The 23,948-nt window shown below is 45.9% G+C and overlaps 2 protein-coding genes across 3 annotated transcripts in view; both read right to left on the reverse strand.

Annotated features, from left to right (window-relative positions):
- Positions 1-143: 143 nt before the first annotated feature.
- Positions 144-16,881, reverse strand: LOC124472544 (integrin beta-1-like). Its single transcript, XM_047027464.1, has 16 exons — positions 16,545-16,881; positions 9,415-9,478; positions 8,952-9,037; positions 7,849-8,074; positions 7,191-7,361; positions 6,771-7,009; positions 6,364-6,519; positions 6,043-6,138; positions 5,850-5,939; positions 5,509-5,649; positions 4,938-5,140; positions 4,329-4,567; positions 3,786-4,008; positions 3,269-3,498; positions 2,896-3,062; positions 144-1,290 (listed from the first exon to the last, which is right to left on the reverse strand). The coding sequence occupies exons 2-16, from the start codon at positions 9,476-9,478 to the stop codon at positions 1,225-1,227; spliced, it is 2,397 nt and encodes a 798-aa protein (XP_046883420.1). The 5' UTR covers positions 16,545-16,881; the 3' UTR covers positions 144-1,224.
- A 4,230-nt stretch (positions 16,882-21,111) lies between these two features.
- Positions 21,112-23,948, reverse strand: part of nrp1a (neuropilin 1a) — a 34,910-nt gene continuing 32,073 nt past the window's right edge. Inside the window, exons 13-17 of one of the 2 annotated variants that reach the window (XM_047027456.1) lie at positions 23,397-23,543; positions 22,920-23,245; positions 22,457-22,547; positions 22,272-22,313; positions 21,112-22,013 (exon numbers count right to left, since the gene is read on the reverse strand). In XM_047027456.1, coding sequence (XP_046883412.1) covers positions 21,739-22,013; positions 22,272-22,313; positions 22,457-22,547; positions 22,920-23,245; positions 23,397-23,543 — 881 coding nt within the window. In that variant the 3' untranslated portion in view covers positions 21,112-21,738. The remainder of the gene's footprint in view (positions 22,014-22,271; positions 22,314-22,456; positions 22,548-22,919; positions 23,246-23,396; positions 23,544-23,948) is intronic. The other variant, XM_047027457.1, reaches the window with a different exon arrangement.

Consider the following 23,948-nt stretch of genomic DNA (forward strand, 5'->3'; position numbering starts at 1 on the left):
AGGGGAGCCTTCAGGTGTGAGTTGTGAAGGTAAGCTGAGAGTTTGAAGGCATAAACACTGATAAGACGATCAAAGGCGACAACAGTACTGGGCTTTACAACACCCTTCCCCTGAAGTAAAAACACACGACCCATGTAACAATATTGGCGAAATTTGTTTGGGGTTTTTATTTAATAAATACAATTCAGGCATATAGTGTTCGGCAAATGTGAAAGTGTTGAAACAAAAAGGCACTTAAAAATAAGGGATTTGTAAGGTAAAGTGGGAGATTTTGAAATTGAATGAAGATCGTCGATCTTCCCTCTCAACCCTGATCTTTATGTCTGAATGTGTTCACTGTAATCTGCACTACAAGGAGAGGAAAGGGAAAACTAGAAACAGAACAGAGAAAGCCTGCCTCTCATTCACAAGAGATCAGATTAACCCCTTTTCAGGATTCACTTTGACTAAAAAACATAGAAAACACTTTAAACTTATTTTGTTCCTGGATAAGGCAGTTATGTTTGGTATATTTGGCTTTGCTGGTAATGAGGAATTACGGACCTGAGATCTTTTTTTAAAATTAAACATTTTAAACCTGCTGGATCTTTACATTGATAACTTTGCATGCATTAATGTTCGTGACATCCGTTGTTTAGACAAAGAAACATTTCAATTGATTGTTCAGATTAACAAAGAAACATACCTTCTCTTTCAGACCTATTATGTGACTAGTATGTGTATTTACACAGACTACTGTACACAATTAAATTCTGTCCCCAATCACCAGTTGGCGCTACATATCATGTCCTCTGATCATCATAAGACTCATAAACCAACAGAACAAAATGGCTTCATAAACTCAACTAAAAAGCACAACTGGTCCTTTAATAAAACAGCGAGTCCTGTGGCAACAAATTAAAATCAGTTCAAAAACATTCTCTCAAGTTTCCCCCCAAAAAATGAAAATGTAAAAAAAAATCTGAATAAAAACCCACGTTTATACACACTGTACAGATTCCAAATGATGCATAGAAAACAAAAATACAAACGTTAGTAAAACAATGAAATAGTGGCCAAAATGCACTGCTATCATTTGGTGACTACAAAAACAAACAAGAGTGATCATACAAAATATAACCCCCCCTCTCCTCTTTTGCCCTCCTCCACCTTCTTCCACTTCCTCTTCTGTCCTTCCATATTCTTTTGCATACAGTGTTGTAATGACATGGATGACTTTCTCCATCATTTGCCCTCGTATTTTGGGTTGACCACGGTTGTGACGGCGCTCTTGTAGATGGGGTTCTCCCCCTGGGAGAGAGAGGAGAGACAGGCCGGGCGAGTGAGCCAGCAGTTTGGCTTAAGAGTGAGCGCTTGTGAGAGTCATGGGATTAGAGACACTTCACAAAAAGCACACTGCACAACACCGGTTATCATTCATTTGTTTTCAGTGCAGGCCGACTCTGAAGACGTCTTGTGTTTTCCATGATCGCTCATTAAAAGCTTTGCCTGTGTCACTTCATACGAAACACAACCTAAATGTCAGCAGTGACAGTCGACTTCTAAACCAATGAGAAAAACAACTGGCAGGAGAGAAAAATGCACTAGAGCTAATGAACCTTTCTCTAGCTGAACAATTCTCAGCTGCCTCCTATAAAAGGAACTTATGAACACCACCACAACATGCAGTGAAATACAAGTTTTTTTATATTAAATCTCATGGTTTGGGCTTAAACTCTGGACCATAAAAATCCCTCATTGGCTAATAATTTGGCCTTTTAAGAAAACTAACCTCCAAAACAATATCTAAAGAAGATTCATCTTTGTGAATTCTTGCAAATAACGCTGAGTGACATAAGGGGTGTGGTGGACATATTACTCACAAAACGTTGCAAAACTCGGGCAATGAAGCACTCCCAAAGGGTAAAGGAGCATGCAAGAACCGGAGGAGAGAAAGATGGAGGCAATACAAACTTCTGAATTAGAGGGCAGCGCCTTTGCTTCCATAGCTTGGATTCTGGAACTTATTAATAGGGCTCTTGTAAATGGGATTCTCTTGCTACGTTGAGGACAGAGGGTTTTGAGGAACAACAAACAGACAGGGAGGAAAGGAAACAGATCATGAAAGTTGAAAAGATGATAGGATGCTACTGACTTTTGCCAAAGTTTAAAAACGTAACAAAATCGGTTGGAAGAAATTTAAGAAACAAAATGAGGAAGTAGAAAGGAAACAGAGTTAAAAACTCTTCTTCTGTTTTACGATTTCTCACCTCCAAAGGCCGTTTCCCCTGGTTTTGAGACTAGGGCTTCTGTATTTAAGTTCCCCTTCCCTGACCTATGCTTGCTTTCAAACACAAGAGCTAGACCACTCAACTGAAAACTTGGAATACCATGGTTATGACTCTCACACGCAACACTGGAGCTGGAGGAGGACTGAGACTCCTAGAGACCCAGAATGCTCTCTCTCGCTCTCTGTTTTATTGCCTTATATGGTCATGCAGTACCACTGTCTGACCAACCTGTGGCAGCACTGCTACTGTGGCCAGGGTGAGGCCACTCCCTGTCCCAACACTTTCTGTTCCTGTGATACAACTGCTGGATGGCATGAGGTGGAAACTGAGAAAAGGATATAAACCACACGGGCCTAACAGCCAGCCTTCCTGGTCTTTGCAGGCCACACTGATAAGCATCAGTCATCTTCTTAAGGTTTGGCCCCAAGGAAGCAAAGCAGGATTACTCAAACCCTTGATCGTATTTAGGAGGATGTGTATCACATTTGAGGACAGAATCTCCTACCTCGAGACTTAGGCACAGCTGAGGCGAAGTCAGAACACTTCCCTTCCTCTACAAAACGTACGTTTTGTTTCATCAGCGTTTCCCCGCCACGGGCGGGCGCTAAATGACTCCTGTACGTACCGTGTCCCACTTGGCGTTCATCTTCTCCTTCTCGAACTTGGCGAACTCACGGCGGTCGTGGATGATCATAAGCAGCTTCCAGATGAGCAGCAGGGCCAGACCGATCAGCACGATGCCCGCCACCACGCCCGCCACGATGGGGATGATGTCAGGGCCCGCCGGGCATTCTGGGTAGAGGGCGGAGACAGAGAGGAAGGGGTGGACACAGAGAGAGGGGTGAACAGACAGTCAGTGGTGGAAAAAACAACATCAACAATCCAATTCCGAAACACATTCGCCTTTACTCCAAGAGGTTTTGCGTGTATAACCGCACACAAGTTCCTTTGTGACTCATAATCCCAGAATGCCCCTGCTTAGCAGCACCAGCCCTCACCGAGAGTCTCGACCACGTACACCTCCTTGACCGTGTCGTTCCTGATGGCGTAGGTGAAGTAGAACCAGCAGTCGTTGGCGTCGCGCTCCTTGCAGTGGGTCAGCGGGTAGCTCTGGTCCCCAGGCTGGGGCAGCTTGTCCTTGACGCGGATCATGTTGAAGTAACTGCAGTCCCTCTTGCAGGTGTCTTTCTTCTCTCCGGTGTCGAAGGCTTGGCACTGTACACAGTCCCTGTGAGGCAGGACGGACGAGTCACACACACAAGCACTTCATAATATACCTCCTTATAAAAAAAATAAAAAAAACAGCTAAAATATCTGAGAACAGCGTCACAAAATGTCTATATAATATAAGCAGAAATAATTCCCCCCCCAAAGAGCATCAACAAATCTAACAAGCAGCAGAGATGGATAATATACATCCTCAGCTGCGAGTGGAATGTTATTAACGCAAACACAACACTGGACTCTGGTTGACAAACAATACAATCCCCCCCCGTGTGTCTGGTTCTAGCTCACTTGTGCTCGGTGCAGACTCCAGGGCAGGTGGGGCAGGTCTCGCAGGTGGGGCCCTGGAACTTGGGGTCTGTACACTTGCAGATGCCACACTCGCAGGTTCCCCGCCCGTTACAGATCTGCTTGTTGGCTGCCAGGCAGGTGGAGGTGTCCAGGGAGCAGTCGCAGGCGCTGCCCGTGTAGTTAGCGTCGCAGATACACATCCTGCACTCGCAGCGGCCGTGACCTGAGAGCAGATTGTGGAGGGTTGCATCTCTGACTGGCCTTACTCTGGATTATTACTTGAGGCTTTTATATTAGCACCATGACTCATTTTGTGTATTTTGTATATCTGTCATTTTTCTTTTTTGGGGGGGGGGGGGGGGCAATAAACACTATTAAATCAATCTATGAGTTACTTTCTGATGAAACAAAAGAAAGATCAAACCAACTGCCAGAACCAACATTTGTATTGTACATCCTCCACTGAAAAATTGTTAATGACAATATGCTGTATATTTTGTTTTATAAAAATTAATCAAATGACAGGCAAGGAGGAAGCGTTACCTCCACACAGCTTGTTGTTGGAGCGGTCACAGTTGAAGTTGTCACACTCGCAGAACTTTCCGCTGTAGCGTTCCTCAGGGTTCTCCCTCTTCTTGCACTCGCAGGTTCCACACACGCAGTCTCCGTTGTTGCTGCAGATGTCCGTGCCGTTGTCCTTGCGGCAGTTGGCGTCCAAGTCGTCAGTCCTCACCTCGTCTGTGCTGCACTCACACAGACGCCCGATCCTGCCCTCGTTACACCTGAGACCGATGGTGGCAGGGAGAGGAAGGTAGAGCGAGAGGAGGGAGGGGGGCATGGGGAAGGGAGGGGAAGGTGGAGAGAGAGGAAGGGACGGGAGAGTGGGGGAAGGTGACAGGGAGAGGGGCAGGGGGAAGGGAGGGGAAGGTGGCAGGGAGAGGGGGGTGGAGAAGGGTAGAGGGAGGGAGCAAAGAGTGGGGCACAGGAAGGATGGGTGGGGTAGAGGTGAGGGTGGAGGGAGGGGAGGGTGGGTAGGATCATTTAGCATGTGGGATGGATACAGCTCAAGGGCAGTAAACGTCAACACAGTAGCCGCACTCAGCGGACCCTTTCATCCAACGCGTCAGGTGTAAGGCAGGAGGAGGACTGTACCTGCAGGCTCCACACTCGAAGGTGCCGTTGCCGTTGTGGCAGTTGGTGCTGTTGGCCTCCCCGTGGTCGTGGCACTCGCACTCGCAGATGAAGTTGAGCTCGATCTCCACGTCCTCGTTGAATCCCAGGGGCCTGATCTTCACGGTGGTTGGTTTGATATCGGACGGACACTTGGTGGAGGTGATGCCGATCTCAAAGGACACCTGGGAGGGAGGAGGATACATCTTCATCTCACTTGAACTCTTTTTTTCCCGGTGATTTAACGCATGCGTGGTGGACTGCACAGACGGAAGCTTCTCTCGACGACACAGCCGAAGCTGGGTGTGTGTGCGGCTTCTCTCGACGACACAGCCGAAGCTGGGTGTGTGTGCGACTTCTCTCGACGACACAGCCGAAGCTGGGTGTGTGTGTGGGCGGCTTCTCTCGACGACACAGCCGAAGCTGGGTGTGTGTGTGTGGGCGGCTTCTCTCGACGACACAGCCGAAGCTGGGTGTGTGTGTGTGGGCGGCTTCTCTCGACGACACAGTCGAAGCTGGGTGTGTGTGTGTGGGCGGCGGCTGTTTGCCTTACCTCGTCGCCGATGGAGATGTTGGAGCATTTCCTGCCGTCCTCCCCTGTTCCGACAACGCCGTTCTTGCAGATGGACTTGAACTGAATGGACACACCCTCCGGCAGCTTGCTGTTCTCCAGGATGACTTCAGACGACAAAGACTAACAGGCACAGACGAAGAAACATGTAAATGTGTGAAGGCAACAGGGGTGGTCCCATTCTAGTCAGTACTAAACGACAAGGCCTGAATACTGTCCTTGTTTAGCTGCTGTATGCAGTAGTTTTTTTGTACAACACTGTGGATAGAAGACTCTACTAAATGAATCAATGTTCAAATGCAAATGTAGCAAAACCAGCTCACGTTGTAAGCGTCGATGATGAGTTTGATCACGTTGCTGGAGTTTGAGGACAGAGTTCCCACGGCGGACTTGGGAATGAGGTTTTTCAGTTCCTACAAGAGGGTGAGATCAAACATGACTTCATGTTTATCTTGGTACTGAAGCATGAACCACAACCCTCCCCCACACCCACACCCCCACCCACACACACCATACCTTGTAAACAGGCTGGAATTCTTCAGTAATAGCAAAAATAGTCTGAATGTTGTTATCGCTGAGCTTCTGAACCAGATGGGCTATCGAAGGATAGTCCTGTGGATGAGCGAGTAGAACCAGTGTTGTAAGTCAAAACAATAACAGCATACTTCACATACAAAGGAACACAAGCTGTCCAATGTGGCTCCGGGTATACAAAACATGAAACAAACTGGCGTCAAATCAAATACAATTGTATTTGTATGGCCCATATGAATGAAACCACAAATGTAGTGGTGTGTACACTTCACAGGAAGACACAGAGGCACGTCAAGCACATACGTAGTAGTGGCTCATGGTGTACATGTTGTTCTCCATGTGGCACTTCCCATCGTTGGGAAGCACGATGCCGCCTAGCTTGCCGTCTCCAGCGAAGTGGAACCCAGCGTCGGTGGAGAACACCAACAGGCGGGTGACGTTCCTCCAGCCTATCTGTTCCTGTGAGGAGGAGGAGGAAGATGATGAGTGGGGCAAGGAGGAGGAGACGGCTTGTTTAAAAACCCAACTCCGTCGACGACAACTTCACATGACACGGTTCCACATTAGTATCACTAAGTTCACTACCGAGCTCTTGCTGCCTGTGGCGAGGCTGCCCGTGGCGAGGCTGCCCGTGGCGAGGCTGCCCGTGGCGAGGCTGCCCGCGGCGAGGCTGCCCGTGTAGAGGCCTCCCGCCTCCCCATGTGACTCACCCCGCAGACTGCCACCTGCATGATGGCGTCGAAGCCCCCCTCAGGGGAGTCCAGGTTCCCTGAGATCTGCTGCTCGCTGACCAGCTTGTTGAACTCCTCGCCCTTCTGGGTGAGCTTCAGCACGTTCTTGTAGCTGAAGGGGCTGGTGCAGTTCTGGTTGCTGGTGCACGGGTTCAGAAGCCGGGCCGGGGTGGTGCTGATGTACGGCATCACCGTCTTCTCCACAAACGAGCCGAAGCCTGGTGCGTAGAGAATGTGGTCCTTTTTAAATGAGGCTTTCATCCAAATATACCCATCCCCCTATATGTATGTACGTTCATGGTATAGTGTTGGTTGCGCGTTTTGGTGTGTGTTTTCATTAATGGTTTGGATCCATCTATTATGACGCGATCGACTGACATAACGGACTGATTTTCTCACCAATCCTGAAGTCCGAGGTGATCTCTTTCATTTCGTTCATGAGGGCGGTTCCCAGGTTCTTGACGTTGTCCAGATCGTCCTTCATGGAGTAGGACAGGTCCATGAGGTAGTACAGGTCGATGGGGTAATCCTCCGCACGTTTGAACTTCAGAGAGAAGGTCTGGGGCTCACCTGGTGACAGGAAGAACAGAGTTCATGAATGGACGCTCTCATTGGACGGTTCAAGACCCTGTCATCAACTTCATGTGTGGTATGTTGGGGAAAAAAATAAAATAATCAATCATAAATAAAAGCTCTTGTAGCTCACAATACGTCATCTAACAAAAAACCACAAACTTATAAACATCTATATTGTGATGCATGTTCTTTTCTTCAAGATGGGTGACGAAAATATTTGGTCTGAATGACCGAATTTGTGCATTTGTCATCCCAGGCTACTTGAAGCAGTACTACTTAACACGGCCTAACCTCCCTAATCGTGCTTCTGAAGTTTTACCTGTGCGTTTCTGCTCCGAATCCCAGTCCTAACTAACCTGAGTCAACAGGTGTGCTAGATTAGGGCTTGGGGGCAGAAAACGACAGGAAGGCAGCTCTCCAGAAACAGGGGGTGGAGCCCCCGGGGTGGAGCCCCCGGGGTCTAAGGAGTGAGCGAGCGTACCAGAGCGCAGCTTGAGAGAGAGCTTCTGGGGCTGGATCTGGGTGATCTGGTTGGTGTCCATCTTCACAGACAGGTCCTTGTTGCCTCGGTTGGTGACGGGCTTGTTGGTTTGGATGGTCGTCTCTCCCCGGGGGTTTTCGATCTTGGTGACCACGCAGCCTTTCTTGGTCAAGGACTCTAGGTCGTCACAGCGAGCTGATTTGGCCTCTCCCTGCTTCAGGAAGGTCTGCGGAGACACAACAAAAGGTTTGAGCGATGGGAGCGACTCAATTCAACATCTAAAAAAAGTATATTTATTAGTGTAAAAACAACTTGTAGTAGTGATATTGTTGTGGAGCATTGTAGATTTTCAAGTGCATAATATAAATAAACACCCATGAACAGGTGTGGTTTTGTGCCTGTCAACTGTTACTCGTGTTTGTGTGTGTGTGTGTTTGTGTGTGTGTGTGTGTGTATGCTGATGGCTTCTCTACAGGAGAGCTGAATTTAGCGTCAATAAATGCAAACCAGCTTCCAACAGTCTAGTCTACTCTATAAGTAATGATGAAGTAACAGGTGACCAACACAGCTCCTTCTGAGCATAGATTAGACGCACATGATGCCTCACAAGGCAGGGATTCTCTGGGAGACAATGTGACTAGTCTATATAAAAATGCCTCTTAGACCACATTCTTTAACATGGCACACTGAGCTGGAACGAGAGGCTTTCTTGCTCTTCTGATACAGAACACAGTTTATCCAGGGTTGGACCGGGCACTAGACATTTGAGTGGCTTTTTTATTCCTTTAAGGAACTTGAACACTTGCAAGAACAAAATAACTGCCTAACGGGCATCCTCGCTGTTCCTTCCCTGTTGATTTTGGGATAAAGAGAAGTCTAGACATGTGAGGAAGCTGTTTCCTAGCTATGTAGGCCGTTACATGAATCATGGATTTCTTTTCAATCTTCTCTGCCGGCAGTGCTTGCATAAATGTACCCTAGAATTTCATGTGAAGTACCAACTTGTCTTTAAAATCAAAATAAAGCTACTGTAAGCACTTTGCAAGGATGCAAAGATGAAAGCAGGAGACATGGACGACAGTTCGTTGTGAACGTGAACTCACGGCATCAGTACACCAGCCACATTTCTCAGAGACTTGGATGCATTCCCCACACGACTGGGCATTGGCCTTGATGCAGTCACTGCCCTCTGAAAGACAGTCAACACATTCTGTGAGTTTTGTCCCCAAACATTTATATGTCATAAAAATACAGAAATAAAACAAGCTATTTCGCAGATCTATTCAGTTGTATTTCTTCCGAGTCATCCAGTTTGACAGTTGGGCTGTACTGAAGGTTTCAGGGTGGGTCCATACCACAGAGTCAGCATGGCTTCCTCCTGAACTAAAAGTCACACTGTAGTACATACTATATATACACACAGCACACATATAGATAGTATATATACATAGTTCTACAAGTGGTACAAGACTAGCTGTTTTGGTGAGTACGGAGTGAGGACCCCTGATATTTGAAGCATCAGAATGGAAGAAATCCTATGATAGTGTGAGAATAGCCAGACCTTACCTTGTTGTGCACGGCAGGAGAAGACGCCTAGTAACGCTGCTACACACAGTACCCTCAGATCCATCTGGAACGGGACAAAAGAGTAAAAGAAGTGAGCGATGAACGACTGCACTCACTGAGAGAAGACCACGATCGTGTCTTTTCAGATCTTTCTGCGCTGAGGAGACGTGCTGATCAACTGAGACGATGTGAACTGAAGTGTGAAAGAGGTGTGGTACACAGACTATTTACATGGAGGCTTTCCTCTAAGACACATGCACATTGTAAAGTCAACTCTTTGTTGGTTACATCACAAGCACAATGGGGTTTAACACGTTTTTGTTGTGTGCAAAACTGAATTTCACCTTCACAATAAACCACTTTCACAGTTTACTTTTGAATCTCTGATCCTAGTGAACTTGACTTCTAATGAACAAAAAGCAGGATGTGATGTCAGGACATCTACTGTACATACAAGAGGAAGTCCCCCCCCCCCCTATTTAAGTTAAAAATCAAGCTAAATAATATATAACTAATTCACAGGGAAGATTGTTTTGTCCACGCAACCTTATGAAGCATCTCAAATCTTCAGGTCTGATGCTATAGTCTGTGTCTGACAACACCTGAAAAACAGCCATGATTGTTGATCTTCTATAGTATAGAGTATAGAGTCTATACAAGGATCTAGACAAGAACACAGCTCCTTAGAAGAAAGAGATATGTATGTCTGTGTCTGCTCCCCTATTTGGTCAGGCAGTTACATGCCTCCCCCTCTGTCCTCCCCACACCCCAGATGACACACTTCCTGTGAATTCCCTCCCAGATCAGCACGGCGAGGAAAGCTGATCCAGGATCAGATTAGTCTGTTTGACCGTGGCTCCGGGAGCAGAGAGACTCTGAGACACTTGGAGAATGTGGACCATGACCACTACCCTCCCCGGTAAGATAAACAAAGTGTTTAAAGCAGAGTTGCTCTTTATTAAGATGAAGAAATAACCCCTGACAAGCACCAGCTCGTGTTCTGAAAAAGCCATATTCGGATGTGTTCACTTGTGTGAACACAAACATGTGAGCGACTGGAATTTGTTTATGAACGAGACACACCGTTGAATGATAAATGCAGCAAAACCATAATGTAATAAAGTCCATCTTACTAAATCATTTTTAGTGCCAATATTTGTTTAAGACAGCACATTCAGTTCACACAGAATAATGACCAATCAATGACAAATTACCCCTATTTATTTGATCAAATAGTTTACTATCAACTTATGGGTGGCGTAAAGTACACTCGTACAGGATCAGTTGGAGGAGCAAGGCCTCAGAACAGCCTGCACCACAGAAAACACCATGCATAGCGGCTAGGCCTGCTAGCCATTACTAACCACATTTTAAAAGCACACAAAACGACCATGTCAAACTTAACCAAAAGCTTTGAGAATTGATTCTAACTTACAAAAAGATTAAGGAAGAGACAGCAGTTGGAAGATGTCGTACCCCACACCAATTGCAATTCCAGTCTCTCAACTTGAAGGCTCCTCCCAACATTCCTTACCTTCCATCTTTGTTTACAGCTCAGGGTATCTTCTGTACAGAGCACTAAACTAAAAGGGGAGTTCACCGTCAAAATCAAATCAAATATATTTGTATGGACCTTTCTACAAGCAGTGTCACTGAGGGCCTCACATACAAATCACAGAATTGAACCCAAACCAACCTAAATTCTCAAGGAAGACAAGGAAAAACTCCCAGGACAAGATAACTTTGTCAACCCCCTTCCGTTGCTCAAACTGACAGTTACCCACAGGGGGCTATCTGTAGTTAAACAGACCCCCAGGACCAAACATCGTCAACGCAACTTCTCCCTCTCTTCCAAGACCCCTGAACTGATAAGTAGCCAGGGCGGAGAAGTGTAGGAACAGATGTTTATCTAACTAACTCTACAGCAAGATGAAACTGGAACAGTGAAACTGTGGGCCAATACGTCGATATGGGCCGTGCTATGTTGATGATAACAGAGAGAGGTCGACAGACTGAAGAGCACATTTAACAAAAACATAACATCTCAAATGGACAACTAGGACTTGAATGTTTCCAATATGTTCCAATGTGCCGAGCAGCTGGACGGTCTTTCCCAGTCGGCGGTTAGCGAAATCCTCCCTCCCTCTCTCTCTCTCTCTCTTCATGGGAAACCATGACCCAGGCTGGACCAGAGCCAGCATATGAGGGAGGAGATATCAGTTGCACCCCAAGCTGTGAATCAGTCACAGGAAACAGTTTGTGATCTCAGCCCAGCAGATTCAGTCATGACTCGTACGGCCGCTTGGAGAGTGACGACAGAAGGGGATTGTGAAGAAAGACAGAAAAAGGGAACTTGTTTACATTTAGTCATTTAGCAGACGCTCTTATCCAGAGCGACTTACAGTAAGGAATCGAACCGGCAACCTTCTGATTAATAGCCCGACTCCCTAACTGCTCAGCCATCTGACCCAGTTTTCAAATGGTGACGCTAAAACTTGTTTATAAAACCTTGTGGTACTGTTGTACCTCAGGTTTCAGACAAGACTTCAACTTTCAGAGAGATGAACTCAAGAGTGTGGATAGATGCTTTTGTGAAATGTGCCAGAGCCTAATATTTATAGAAGTGTGAATAAACCAGGCCCTAATCATGGCTTTGTATGGTCACGGCCTGCAGGAGCAGAAGTTAGTCTCTGCAGCTGTAGCCTCTGCAGTTGGCACAACAACCTTTCATTCTCGCGGTCGCTGTGTAAATACTGACCCCACCAAGGCTCAGTGTATCTCCTGGTACCAAACTCTCTTCAGCTCTGGATTTACATGGAGTCATTTAGCAGACGCTCTTATCCAGAGCGACTTACAGTAAGTACAGGGACATTCCCCCCGAGGCAAGTAGGGTGATGACAACGTCATTGGGCACAGCCGGGAATCAAACTGGCAACCTTCAGAATACTAGCCCGATTCCCTAACCGCTCAACCACCTGACTACCTATTTACAGATAGCACAAGATTTACTGACTGAAATAACAACAATAAAAAAAAAATTCAAACGCAAATTTACCAAAGAAACATGGTCCGACCCAACGAAAGCAACAGGATCCTTCTGAATTCCAACAATCTCTTCCGCCCAACCCCATGGTTTCCGCCACAAGTCACAGTCTAGGGGGGGGTCAAAGGTGGCTTAATCCGCGCCACGGTCGGCAGCATGTTGGCGGCGGACAGTTTGCTCCGAGGGTTTGATTTAACAGCATGCCTTGGAGACACAAGCATGGAGCATGGCTCTGTCATGTAAATTCACCAAACATTCCACCCAAGACAGGTCTAGTTGTCTAGTGAAATGCTTGTATTCATGCTCTGCCCTGTGTGTCTGAACTTTTTAAGTGTGCAGAGAAAAGAGAAAGCCATAGGATTGTATTAGCATATCCTTCTCATAGAAAAGGCATCGAAGTACCTGATCTCATTCTTCTCGATGTTGGCGGAGACAAAGCTTTGCATCCATCGTGGGATTTTCCCCTTGTGAAAAAAAAAATTTCAGACGCACTCAAAACCAGGAGTTTCACATGAGAGCAAGTCGATTAATTACAGGACTGACTTGTCACGACTCATGTTTTAAAAATATGGAAATGAAATACCACCCTCGAAATCCCTGAGACAAGACTCAAGAGTTTGGTGGTTAAACAGCACAACATTCTGTAGCGCTTTTGTGAGAAGAGCAACTGTAGTTTAGACTACATTTCATCGTGGTGATTTTGCACAGTATCCTTCACATCTGTGGCCTCACAGTACTACAACTCAAACAGCAAAACAACAAGCGTGACATGTACCCAAGGCGCAGCCACACAAGGAGCAGCAGTTACAACCATCAACACGGCATATCTTGATTCTGAAAACGGCTTTGGTAATACAGGACATAAACCCAGACTTAGTGTGAACATGCCCCGCGATCATCTTGTGATCACTCTCGACCAATCTAGTCCTTGGGGACCATTTTTCATCACCCTAGCCATCGAGAAATATGGGCTCGCTGATGTTTTGCTGATCTAAGATACTCTTTCTGGACACACAGTTGAGTGCACCCTATATGAGGAAGGAGCCGTACAGGCCTGGTCTCTCAGGCTCCAGCTCTGAAGCTCAGTATCAGATACACCCCCCCACAGCGGTGCACCACAACAACATCAGAGAAAAGCAGAAGAGGTTAGATAGCCACAACCGACACGCCTCCAAAGTCTTCTAGCAAGCAAATGTCTCACCTACTTAGCTCGCTCACACTATGTTTCCTTAGCTCTCTTCATGCAGAATATACATCTTCTGTCAGCTCGTTTCTTCTTTGATCACATGCCAGCCAGCTTGCATAGCAGGGCTGAATGATCAGTAGGAAGGGACAAGTTAATGCTGGTCTCGATACAAGCAGAAACAGCAACACCATTGAAGTGTCAGCCTAGACCTATATAATATAGAAGCCTTAGTGCAGAAGTCTTAAGAACCTAAGATTTTTTCGACAAAAAAATATCTTAAATATTTATTGGTTCACAATCTCAATCTTTTAGTTTCATTATTTCATGCATTTTTGCTCTACTATTGACATTTTTACCTAAGACTTTTGCACAGCGAATAAACACACACACACATATCAGACCCAGAGACCAAACAGCCATCAGGCAGCTCTTTGACGTTTGACGACATGAGACTCTAATGAGATGAGAGCGCTTACAAAACACACGACTGCATTGTTGCGGCTGTCTGTCCAGTAGAGATTCTGAACACCCTTCCCCCCACCCCCACCTGCTAGTGTAAGTCAGAGTCCTTCCATTAAATCTTCCTTCCCTCCCTCCCTCCTCTCCCTCTCCTCTGTCCATTAGCTCCCCTAACAGCCTAGAAGGGCATGGCGGCGTCCATTTCCTTAATTAACTGTGCTGTGGAGCCTGCGTTGACTGGATACAAGGATGTAGAATGTAGATGGATATGGAAGGGAACCCCCCCCCTCCCCCAAACAAACGCTACACTTTGAAAAAAGGAAACCCAGGTTGAGAGTTGGAATGCCTGACAGAATTTTTCATACAGGATACTTTCAGTCCGACCCTCTTTTTGCTGACAGCGTACGATATTCCTCATTCAACACACATCCCAACATTTCACTTGTGAAATCTGAAGTCACTCTTCCAGTCCACAAAACACAAATCCCACAGCAGGAATCAGCTTGTGCTTCTCTTTCTGTGACTCAGTTTTTTACATTTACATTTAGTCATTTAGCAGACGCTCTTATCCAGAGCGACTTACAGTAGGTACAGGGACATTCCCCCCGAGGCAAGTAGGGTGAAGTGCCTTGCCCAAGGACACAACGTCATTTGGCACGGCCGGGCATCGATCTGGCAACCTTCAGATTACTAGCCCGATTCCCTAACCACTCAACCATCTGACTCCGTTCTTCCCCCCCAAGATCCATGTTCCTTCTCTCAAGAGTCACTGATCTCAGCCTGTCCTTGCTCAGAAAATGAGACAACACATTCCAAACTAATATACCCCCAAAATGTTCCAGAACTTTCCACCCCTCCACACAGCCCAGAGAAGCCGAATGAGTCATGAGTCACCAACAACCCATTTTGGAAGGACCACTTATTGTCAACACTGTTCTAATGCCGTACCTGTAAACCATGAGTCACAGATCAAAGGCAGAAGAGGAAGGCGTTGTGTCGAGTGAGGAGGACAACTTCAGGGTCGGACGCACTGACTAATCAGCACAATGGACTCTCCTAGCTAGCGCTGACCAATTGTTACCAAGCCATAACAGAGTTGCTAAGGGAAGTGACTCACGAAGCGTTTGGAGACCACCTCGTACCATATCCGTCCTGTAGACTCTGTACAGGCTGCTACTTGGAAACCTACACTAAAGAGTGTAATAAGCACTGTGTCTTGTGTGTGTGTGTGTGTGTGTGTGTGTGTGTGTGTGTGTGTGTGTGTGTGTGTGTGTGTGTGTGTGTGTGTGTGTGTGTGTGTGTGTGTGTGTGTGTGTGTGTGTGTGTGTGTGTGTGCGAGAGAGATCAAAGTCAGGGATAAACACTTAACCTACTATGTTGATGCAATTTAAGTTTAAGATATGAAAGGCCCAAACATACGCCTAATCATTTCGAATGGCCGAATTAGGACTTTGTCTACATGTATATATCGCAAACATGACTCAAAATCTTAACAGTGCAGTTTTGCCAACCAGCATGCCCGATCTGGCCTGAGAGTTTCTAGAGGAAAAATGCAGCCTGGAGCGATGCAGTTCTAACAGGAAATACATCGTAGACAAGATTCATCATGCTAGGTCTAGCTCTACATGTTTACGCAATGGCAATGCTCCAGACGCAGCGGTAGGCCAACAGGCTACATATATATCTTGAACAGAAGTCAAATTCAATTCTTATTTCCGTTTTTGCGCACACTGATGTTTAAGTATTTTAATGGCCATGCTAGATGTGGATAACATCTTTTGACCTCCTTGGCCAGTATCTGAATATTAAACTTGGGTCCTGTTCTCCCTGTAAAAGTTACAATTTGTGATAATTCTGGCTCGTATTAAAGCAGATACACTGGACTATATTTACCAGTTATTTGACAACTTTATCTTTTGCGGAACAAAATGACTGTGGGGGAGTAGGGGGGGGGGGGGGGGGGGGCAGAGATCTCAACATGAACAATAGGGTGCAACTTCACAACGAGCGTTCGACTTGTTATAACGTGGGGCCTTCAAGCATACAGATGTGATCGGTCATTCGTAGACACAAGCTTGGTTGTGACAGACTCAGACTGCTTGAGAGCTGTACAAAGACTCCATTAAACTCCCCAACAGGACCGCCGAACAAGGCCTACCCCGGTCTTTATAGCCTAAAGTGGACAGCTGGTCTAATGGTCACCTTTCAGCCATGAGCCTTACAACCTAACCGTTCTGGGATTTCGTAAATGTATCTCCTTAAAACAAAAATAGGAAAAAATATTTTTGTAAAGTGTAAGTTGAACTGACACAGAACGTCTACTCACTCATCGTCTCGCCTGCGAGATATCCCCACCCTAAGTTGCTCGTACAGACTTTCTTATGCCTTTTGTGAAATACATTGTAAAGCAATACTGGGTTAAATAAATGACAAGTGACCTACCTTGGCAAAGCCTTTTCTCGTTTATCCTTGTGAACGGATTCAGAGTAACATTTGCAGCGACAAAATATCTCTTTTACGGAAAAAACTATTTTGACACGCCGACGATATTGGGCTAGTCCGCTACTTCTATTGCTTTTTTTTCAGCAAGACAAACGCTTCACCGTACCAATGGTGTGATGTTGTATCCTTTTAAAAGGACGTCTGGAAAAATGAAAATGGAAAAAAAACTAACAGATTTCGACAAAAAGGAGAGCCTAGAAAACCTGACTTGGGCACAGAGTCCAGCTCGCCCGCACGTTAAAGTTGTCTCGAGGCGAGTCTTTTTCCTTCAAAAAAGTGGGTGAGGAGAGTCCTCCCCCTCTCCCAATCTGGACCCGCCCACACCGGAAACGCCAAATGCACTTCGAGGGCTCGAGATCAGAAACGAACTTGCATTGCGTCTCACCTTTGATAAATAAGGGATGGTAAGCTTGATAACTGCCCCGGTAACAATTAGTTGGCTCACACAATCAAAAACACATACTGAAACACGCACGCACACACACACAGTACACATAGGTAGGCTATTCTGGTTACAGGTAGATAAAGATGGAAAAACGTACACACACTGGGTTAGAGACAGATAGAGACACACTGGTGGAGAAATAGGTGGATGGGGAGAGAGACAGACACACAGAGAGAGAGAGAGAGAGAGAGAGAGAGAGAGAGAGAGAGAGAGAGACAGACAGACAGACAGACAGACAGACAGACACAGAGACAGGGAAAGAGAGACAGACAGACACAGAGACAGACAGACACAGACAGACAGAGGAGGGGGAGAGAGAGGAGCATGTGTCACAGACACAGAGGACTCATGATGGTGAACTGAATCATGAGGATGGACACCTCAAGTACTAAGGCTGTCCTTAGAAACATTATCTATTGCTCAGAGGAGTGTGGTGTGTATTTTGTGACGCTGTACATAGACATGTCTGATTAACATCCAGCTCGGAGCTGTTGATAAGAGATGTAACTATCATTATGACTAATGTTTTGAGTAATGCAGATCTGATAAGACAGTGAATGAAGCCCACAGAACAGGTGGCAGACCAGGAACAGCTGTCCCATATACAGGTATGTGTACAGCAAGTGTATACACACAAACTCATGCATGCATATGTGTATCTGCGCACACTGACCTACACACGCACTTACACCATTTCTACTGTCGTACTTTGCGTATGATTTGAATCATAGCTTTCCAAACTACTTTAGATCTCATCGCTCAAACCCATGTTTGCTTCCTGCGTGCAGAACGGAAACCGTTTCAACCCTTCAAATGATACATTTGTGATTTTAAAGCAGTCCAGGGCATCTGAGAACAGTAATCTACAGACTTTACAAGTTAGTGCACGCCTATAGTATAGCCTGCTGCGTAATGGCTTGTGATCTCACAGCTGCTGTGCGAACGTGTGCCCTCCCTCGGCTGAAGGAAGCAGTGATGATGTCATCGCCCTCAAGATCATTTATTTTACTGGCACTGCAGGTCTACATGCCTACATTACTTCACCAGGAAAGACTTTGAACACGTCAAGGCTGAATAATAAGTGTTGCAGACTACGAGATCTGCTAACCAGCAAATCTATAGCAAAGCTCCGTGTCTTAAAAGTGCTAAATAGTTGAATTTGTCCATTCCAATGCATGATATTCTGCATTTAATCTTTTGAAAGACTAAGTCATTATTGAGCCTTTCCAAATATATTTGGACCAACTAAAACCAAACGGCGAGCATATCAAATTAAAATGTAATTTATTTTTAAGTTTGGAATGTATAAACTGCATAAGCACATTTTAGGGTATGTAGGTCTATACATATTTACAAAGAGAGATGCACGTGTCTAAATGGGTAGCTAAGTTATGTGTGGAATTTAGGCTTAGCTACCATGATGCAGGAAGAGGTGTTTGTGGTTTCCAAAACTCACCGTTTTACGGTTTGAAAAGTTTCACAGTTTACACCTTCTGCAAGTAATACATTAGTGCACACTTGCAGAGCGAGGCAACACATAGGACTATTCATAAACTGCCCGTAAACAGCGATCTCGTGCTGTGAAAGACACGGGCACTGAACGGTAGGCCTATATCTTGTGGTTTGTGGCTGTGTTTGCAAACCTCGCTAACCTTTTGTTACCATATTGGTCTACGACTCAGCAACCGCCGTAACAAATTCTACACTGAATGTAGATACACCCAGAATTGAGATGCACCTGGAATTGAAATACATCCATAACTGAGATCCAGTGTCACAGCATAACATAGGCCTACTGTATATAACATGAAAGTGTCCAAATGTAACTGAGATCCAGTGTCACAGCATAACATAGGCCTACTGTATATAACATGAAAGTGTCCAAATGTATCTTGGTTTGTTCTGTTGAGTGTAGTGTTGTTCTAGACTTTGGTAACTGAAACATCACAACACTGCCCTCTGGTGTTTAATATAGGTAAAAGCCTAAAATGGAGAAGAGGTGAGAGATAAAATGTTATATTCAAACATTTATTTGATCCAATTCTTTGGAATGTAGTAGTCAGAGTGATCAGGGTCTGTAACAACAGAGATAGTGGATGGGTCTTGGAAGTTAGCGGGATGAGTCAAAAGATGAACCATTACTTCAGTCATTAAGGCCTCACTTAATACCCTTCGTTTCATTGTTTTTGTTTTTTTTATATATATCCGAGACAGGACAGGAAGATTACAGAAGCAGTATTGAAAATAAACTTTTTTCTTTTGTAGAAAAAACAATGGCACATACAGCGTTGACGGTACTAAAACACAAGGTGATAAGATAGTAAGATACCAAGTAAATCAAATACTACGCAAGAGAGACCACGTATAGCTTTTTTCAAGAATGAAAAACATCTCTGGAAATTGTACATTTCAGAATTATATCATTTCCTCTGAAACCATAGCCTATATATAAAAACGCCTTAACCGTAACACTGTTTCATCCCTCTTTCCTTCTCGTTCTTTCACTTTCTTTATCTTTCTGTTTTTTTTTTTTATCATAAATCACTGTCATAAAACACATAAAACTTTTAAATATATCAGTGCAACATTGTTTTCACATCTAATGCTGTCACATCCTTTGTTAATTGAGATCACGTCGGCAACACCAGACCCGTATCCATAACGACCAGCACCGAGAAGCTATCACCAGGACAACCAAACCCTTTCTACCGATTTTAAAGGAAGAAACAAAACACAGGTCATACAACGAAAAAAACGAAAATGTACATTTGATATCCATTGATTCTGGGGGTTGTCATGGTCAATACAGTACACATACTTGCTACTTGAGAGATTGAATCTCTACTGCACATCGTCATCTCTATGACCTTGCTCCGCCCCCCAGGCAACAGGATCAGTGTTTGAATCTCAGACGGGACTCCTGGAATAGACAAAGTTAGTTTAGCCTTTAGCTCCGGCGCAGTCTCAGTCATATGGGACCCTAGCAATCAGGGTTCAAATCCCAAGTCTCATTCACGCCGTGTGGTTATGGCGGTGGTGGTTAGAAGAAGCAGCTATTTAGTCTCTGTTCGTTATGTGCTGATTGATTCTTCAGTGGCAATGTTGTCCTCTGTACTCTCCTTGTAGGAAAATAACTACATTTCCCATGATGCCATGGGTGCATGAACACAGTCGAGACAATCCAGGATATCATGTCAAATTCAGGTTCCAGTGACTGAAAATGTAGTTTTTTCCTCTTTCTATGATTGACAAAACTGATTGAAACCACAAAATATTTCAGTTACATTCTGGACACTAGCCTGAAACCACCTCCTTAAGTAAAAATGTAATCCCGGTTTAATATACAACACAATCCGAAGCTGTTAGAATCCTGTTTCAGGCAGCGTTGTCAGAGCACCAATAAGAAGCAGGACCACAAGTACTGTAGCTTATCACGTGATGACAGCCAGACACCACTGTATATGAAGAAAGGATACTGCAACATCGGGTAATTTTCTATATCAAAAGGGCGCTCGAATATATTAAAACCTATGTACAATAAGTTGGATGTGTGGTGCCATGGAGAGAAACTACTGCTGTGAGGAGAACAGAAGGAGATGGAAAGGCAACAGAAATGTAGAGAAAAGGCACTGTTGGTGCTAGACACAGGTCAGAGGCCAGGGCTGCAGCCCTTTCCTGGGTGCAGGCACACACACACACACACACACACACACACACACACACACACACACACAGGAATGAAGCACACACACACACACACACACACACACACACACACACACACACACACACACACACACAGGAATGAAGCACACACACACACACACACACACACACACACACACACACACACACAGGAATGAAGCACACACACACACACACACACACACACACACAGGAATGAAGCACACACACACACACACACACACACACACACACACAGGAATGAAGCACACACACACACACACACACACACACAGGAATGAAGCACACACACACACACACACAGGAATGAAGCACACACTCACACACACACACACACAGGAATGAAGCACACACTCACACACACACACACACAGGAATGAAGCACACACACACACACACACACACAGGAATGAAGCACACACTCACACACAATGACGCAGGACAGACCCACACAATGACGAAGACACACACACGACACACAAACAAATAAGACATACGCACCTGCATACACACACATACAGACATCTGACACACACACGTAAACATGTATATCCATCCATCCACACACACACGTCACTTGGCCAGCCTAACAGCCACACGGTAGGATAGGGAGTCGAAATGTTCACCTTCATTTCTTTCCATGAAACAAGGAAAACAAAATGGAAAAAAAACAAAAATGATTTTCAGAGGAATAAAAAAAAAAAAAAAAGATAAATACTTTCATCTTAATTGGTCTCAACACCAGCATCTGATTACTCACACACAAAAAACAAAGCACGCAAAACTTACAAAACAAAACAATATTTTTTTTCTTTGCTGTACATATATTTTATACACAGTGCCCCCTACAGTTAGCTTTCTCTCACTGCAGCTCCTGACAAAATCTCCACTCAGTCATTCTCAGTCAACCTCCCACCCTCCACGAGGCCATGTCCCTCCATCTGATTGGCTGCTTCGCGCTCACACGAGGATGGGTTCTTGAGCTCACGCTTCCGAATAAGTACTCTGTGTGTTCAGCTTGTCTTTCTTTAGCTTGACTCCGTCCACCAGCTCAAAGTTGTAGTTCTCCAGCGCCGACAAGTTCCTCTCCGTCATGCTGCCCTGGGAACAGGCACAGTACAGCACCACCCCACAGATAGCTCCCAGGAACACCCCCAGGGCGCTCATGGCGATGATGGTGATGAGGATGGGGTCAAGGGTCTTCAGCATGTTGCCCGGACCCCCAAGCTCATTGGGCTCCTGGGCGTAAGTGTCCATAGCTGGAGGGGAGAGGGGGGATGGTTAGACAGCTGTGGGGGTGTAGACGAGATAACACACACACACACACAGGCAGGGAAACACGTATACACACACACATGTGCGGTATGCACACGCAAGTATACACACATGCACGTCTGTGTGTATGCACGTATGGTACGTGAACCATATGCACACACACACACACTCATTAAACAGCACACATGTACACACACACACACACCCCCACCCCCAAGGACACTCCAGTCTAAACTACTCACGCAGAAGGAAGATCTCGGTTGGAGGAAACGTAGGCTTGATGTCTGGAGGAAGAGAAGAAGAAAAGAACGCTCTTTAGAGTCGCACACAACAAGAGGAGAGGAGATACCGCTGGCTGTGCGGTCATCCTCCAGATGGTTCCAGTGTGGGAGGAGAGAGAGCAGGACATGATTCCAGACGCACAAACCTTTACAGTCCTCAAGGCCATCCAGGATCTTGATGTTGTCCACAGCAACGTGACCTGTGCTCCTCCTGTCGCCCACTCCTTCAATCACCACCTGAACACAGCAAACACACCCCTCAACATCACCACCTGAACACAGCAAACACAGTCCTCAACATCACCACCTGAACACAGCAAACACAGTCCTCAATATCACCACTTCAACACAGCAAACACAGTCCTCAACATCACAACCTGAACACAGCAAACACAGTCCTCAACATCACCACCTGAACACAGCAAACACAGTCCTCAACATCACCACCTGAACACAGCAAACACACCCCTCAACATCACCACCTGAACACAGCAAACACACCCCTCAACATCACCACCTGAACACAGCAAACACACCCCTCGACATCACCACCTGAACACAGTGTTGCTCATGGCCCCTCATGGGGGTCTGTGCCAGGGGGAACTCTACCTGAAAGGACGTGCTGGATCGTGGCACCAAGACCCGGCCCTCTCTCCAGAGACTCCCCTGGTGTCCGCTCACAGTCCAGAGCACGGCCTCGGCCCGGCCCTCCTCGTGGCCCCCCTCCCGGCCCCCCTCCCGGCGCTGTTTGATGCGCAGGCTGCCCGCGTGGTCTCCGAACATGTGGTACCAGAAGGACAAGCACAGGTCGCTGTCTGGGGACGTGACAGGGGGGCTGGCCACTCTGGCCACCCTCTGTCTCTCCTCCTCCTCCTCCTCCTCGTCCAGCTGTATGACATCAGGAAGCTGCACGTAGATGAAGTTCCCTGGCTCGCCTGTAGGTGGCGATAAAAGACAACATGAGCCTTTTGGGAGGTTCGTTCACTGAAGATCATGTTCATGTTTGAAAACGTGTGAATGTGAATTGAATGCCGGATATCTCTGTTGGTATGTTTGTTTTGTTGTTGACGGTAAAAGAGCTCTCACCTGTGTGGTCCAGACTGGGTCCTTTCCGCGACAGGGGCGTTTCGCCGGTTTGAAGCAACCAATCGGCTCCTGTTTCCTCCTCCGGCGTCCAACCACAGAAGGTGGGGTTGTCTGCCCAGCCGAAGTCGCAGGCGAACCACAGGTAGGCTGAAACGACGACACAGGGCACAGGAGATGAACTAACAAGCATGCTGGTTAGGCTCTCCAAGAGCTCTAAGCTCTATAGGTTGCTTGTTGTTTGGCAATATAACTGAATCTACCCTGTTTGGCATGTAAATGCAGTGAGTGAGGGAAAGCGAGCTGTTTTTTTTTTCCCCTCTTATTATTATTGTAATTAAAAGAAAGCCGTCTAATTTGGGGCGACGCAGATTGGATACATCTGTTATGGCTCAGCTCAGGGAAGAGGAGGGTCCCTTCAGTGTGCCACCAGAACCAGAACCAAACCACTTCCAGACTGAGCTGGGGAACAGGAATAAATACATTTATTCTCTCTCTCTCTCTCTCTCTCTCTCTCTCTCTCTCTCTCTCTCTCTCTCTCTCTCTCTCTCTCTC

The sequence above is a fragment of the Hypomesus transpacificus genome, chromosome 10, assembly GCF_021917145.1.
Source record: "Hypomesus transpacificus isolate Combined female chromosome 10, fHypTra1, whole genome shotgun sequence".
Taxonomy (NCBI): Eukaryota; Metazoa; Chordata; class Actinopteri; order Osmeriformes; family Osmeridae; genus Hypomesus; species Hypomesus transpacificus.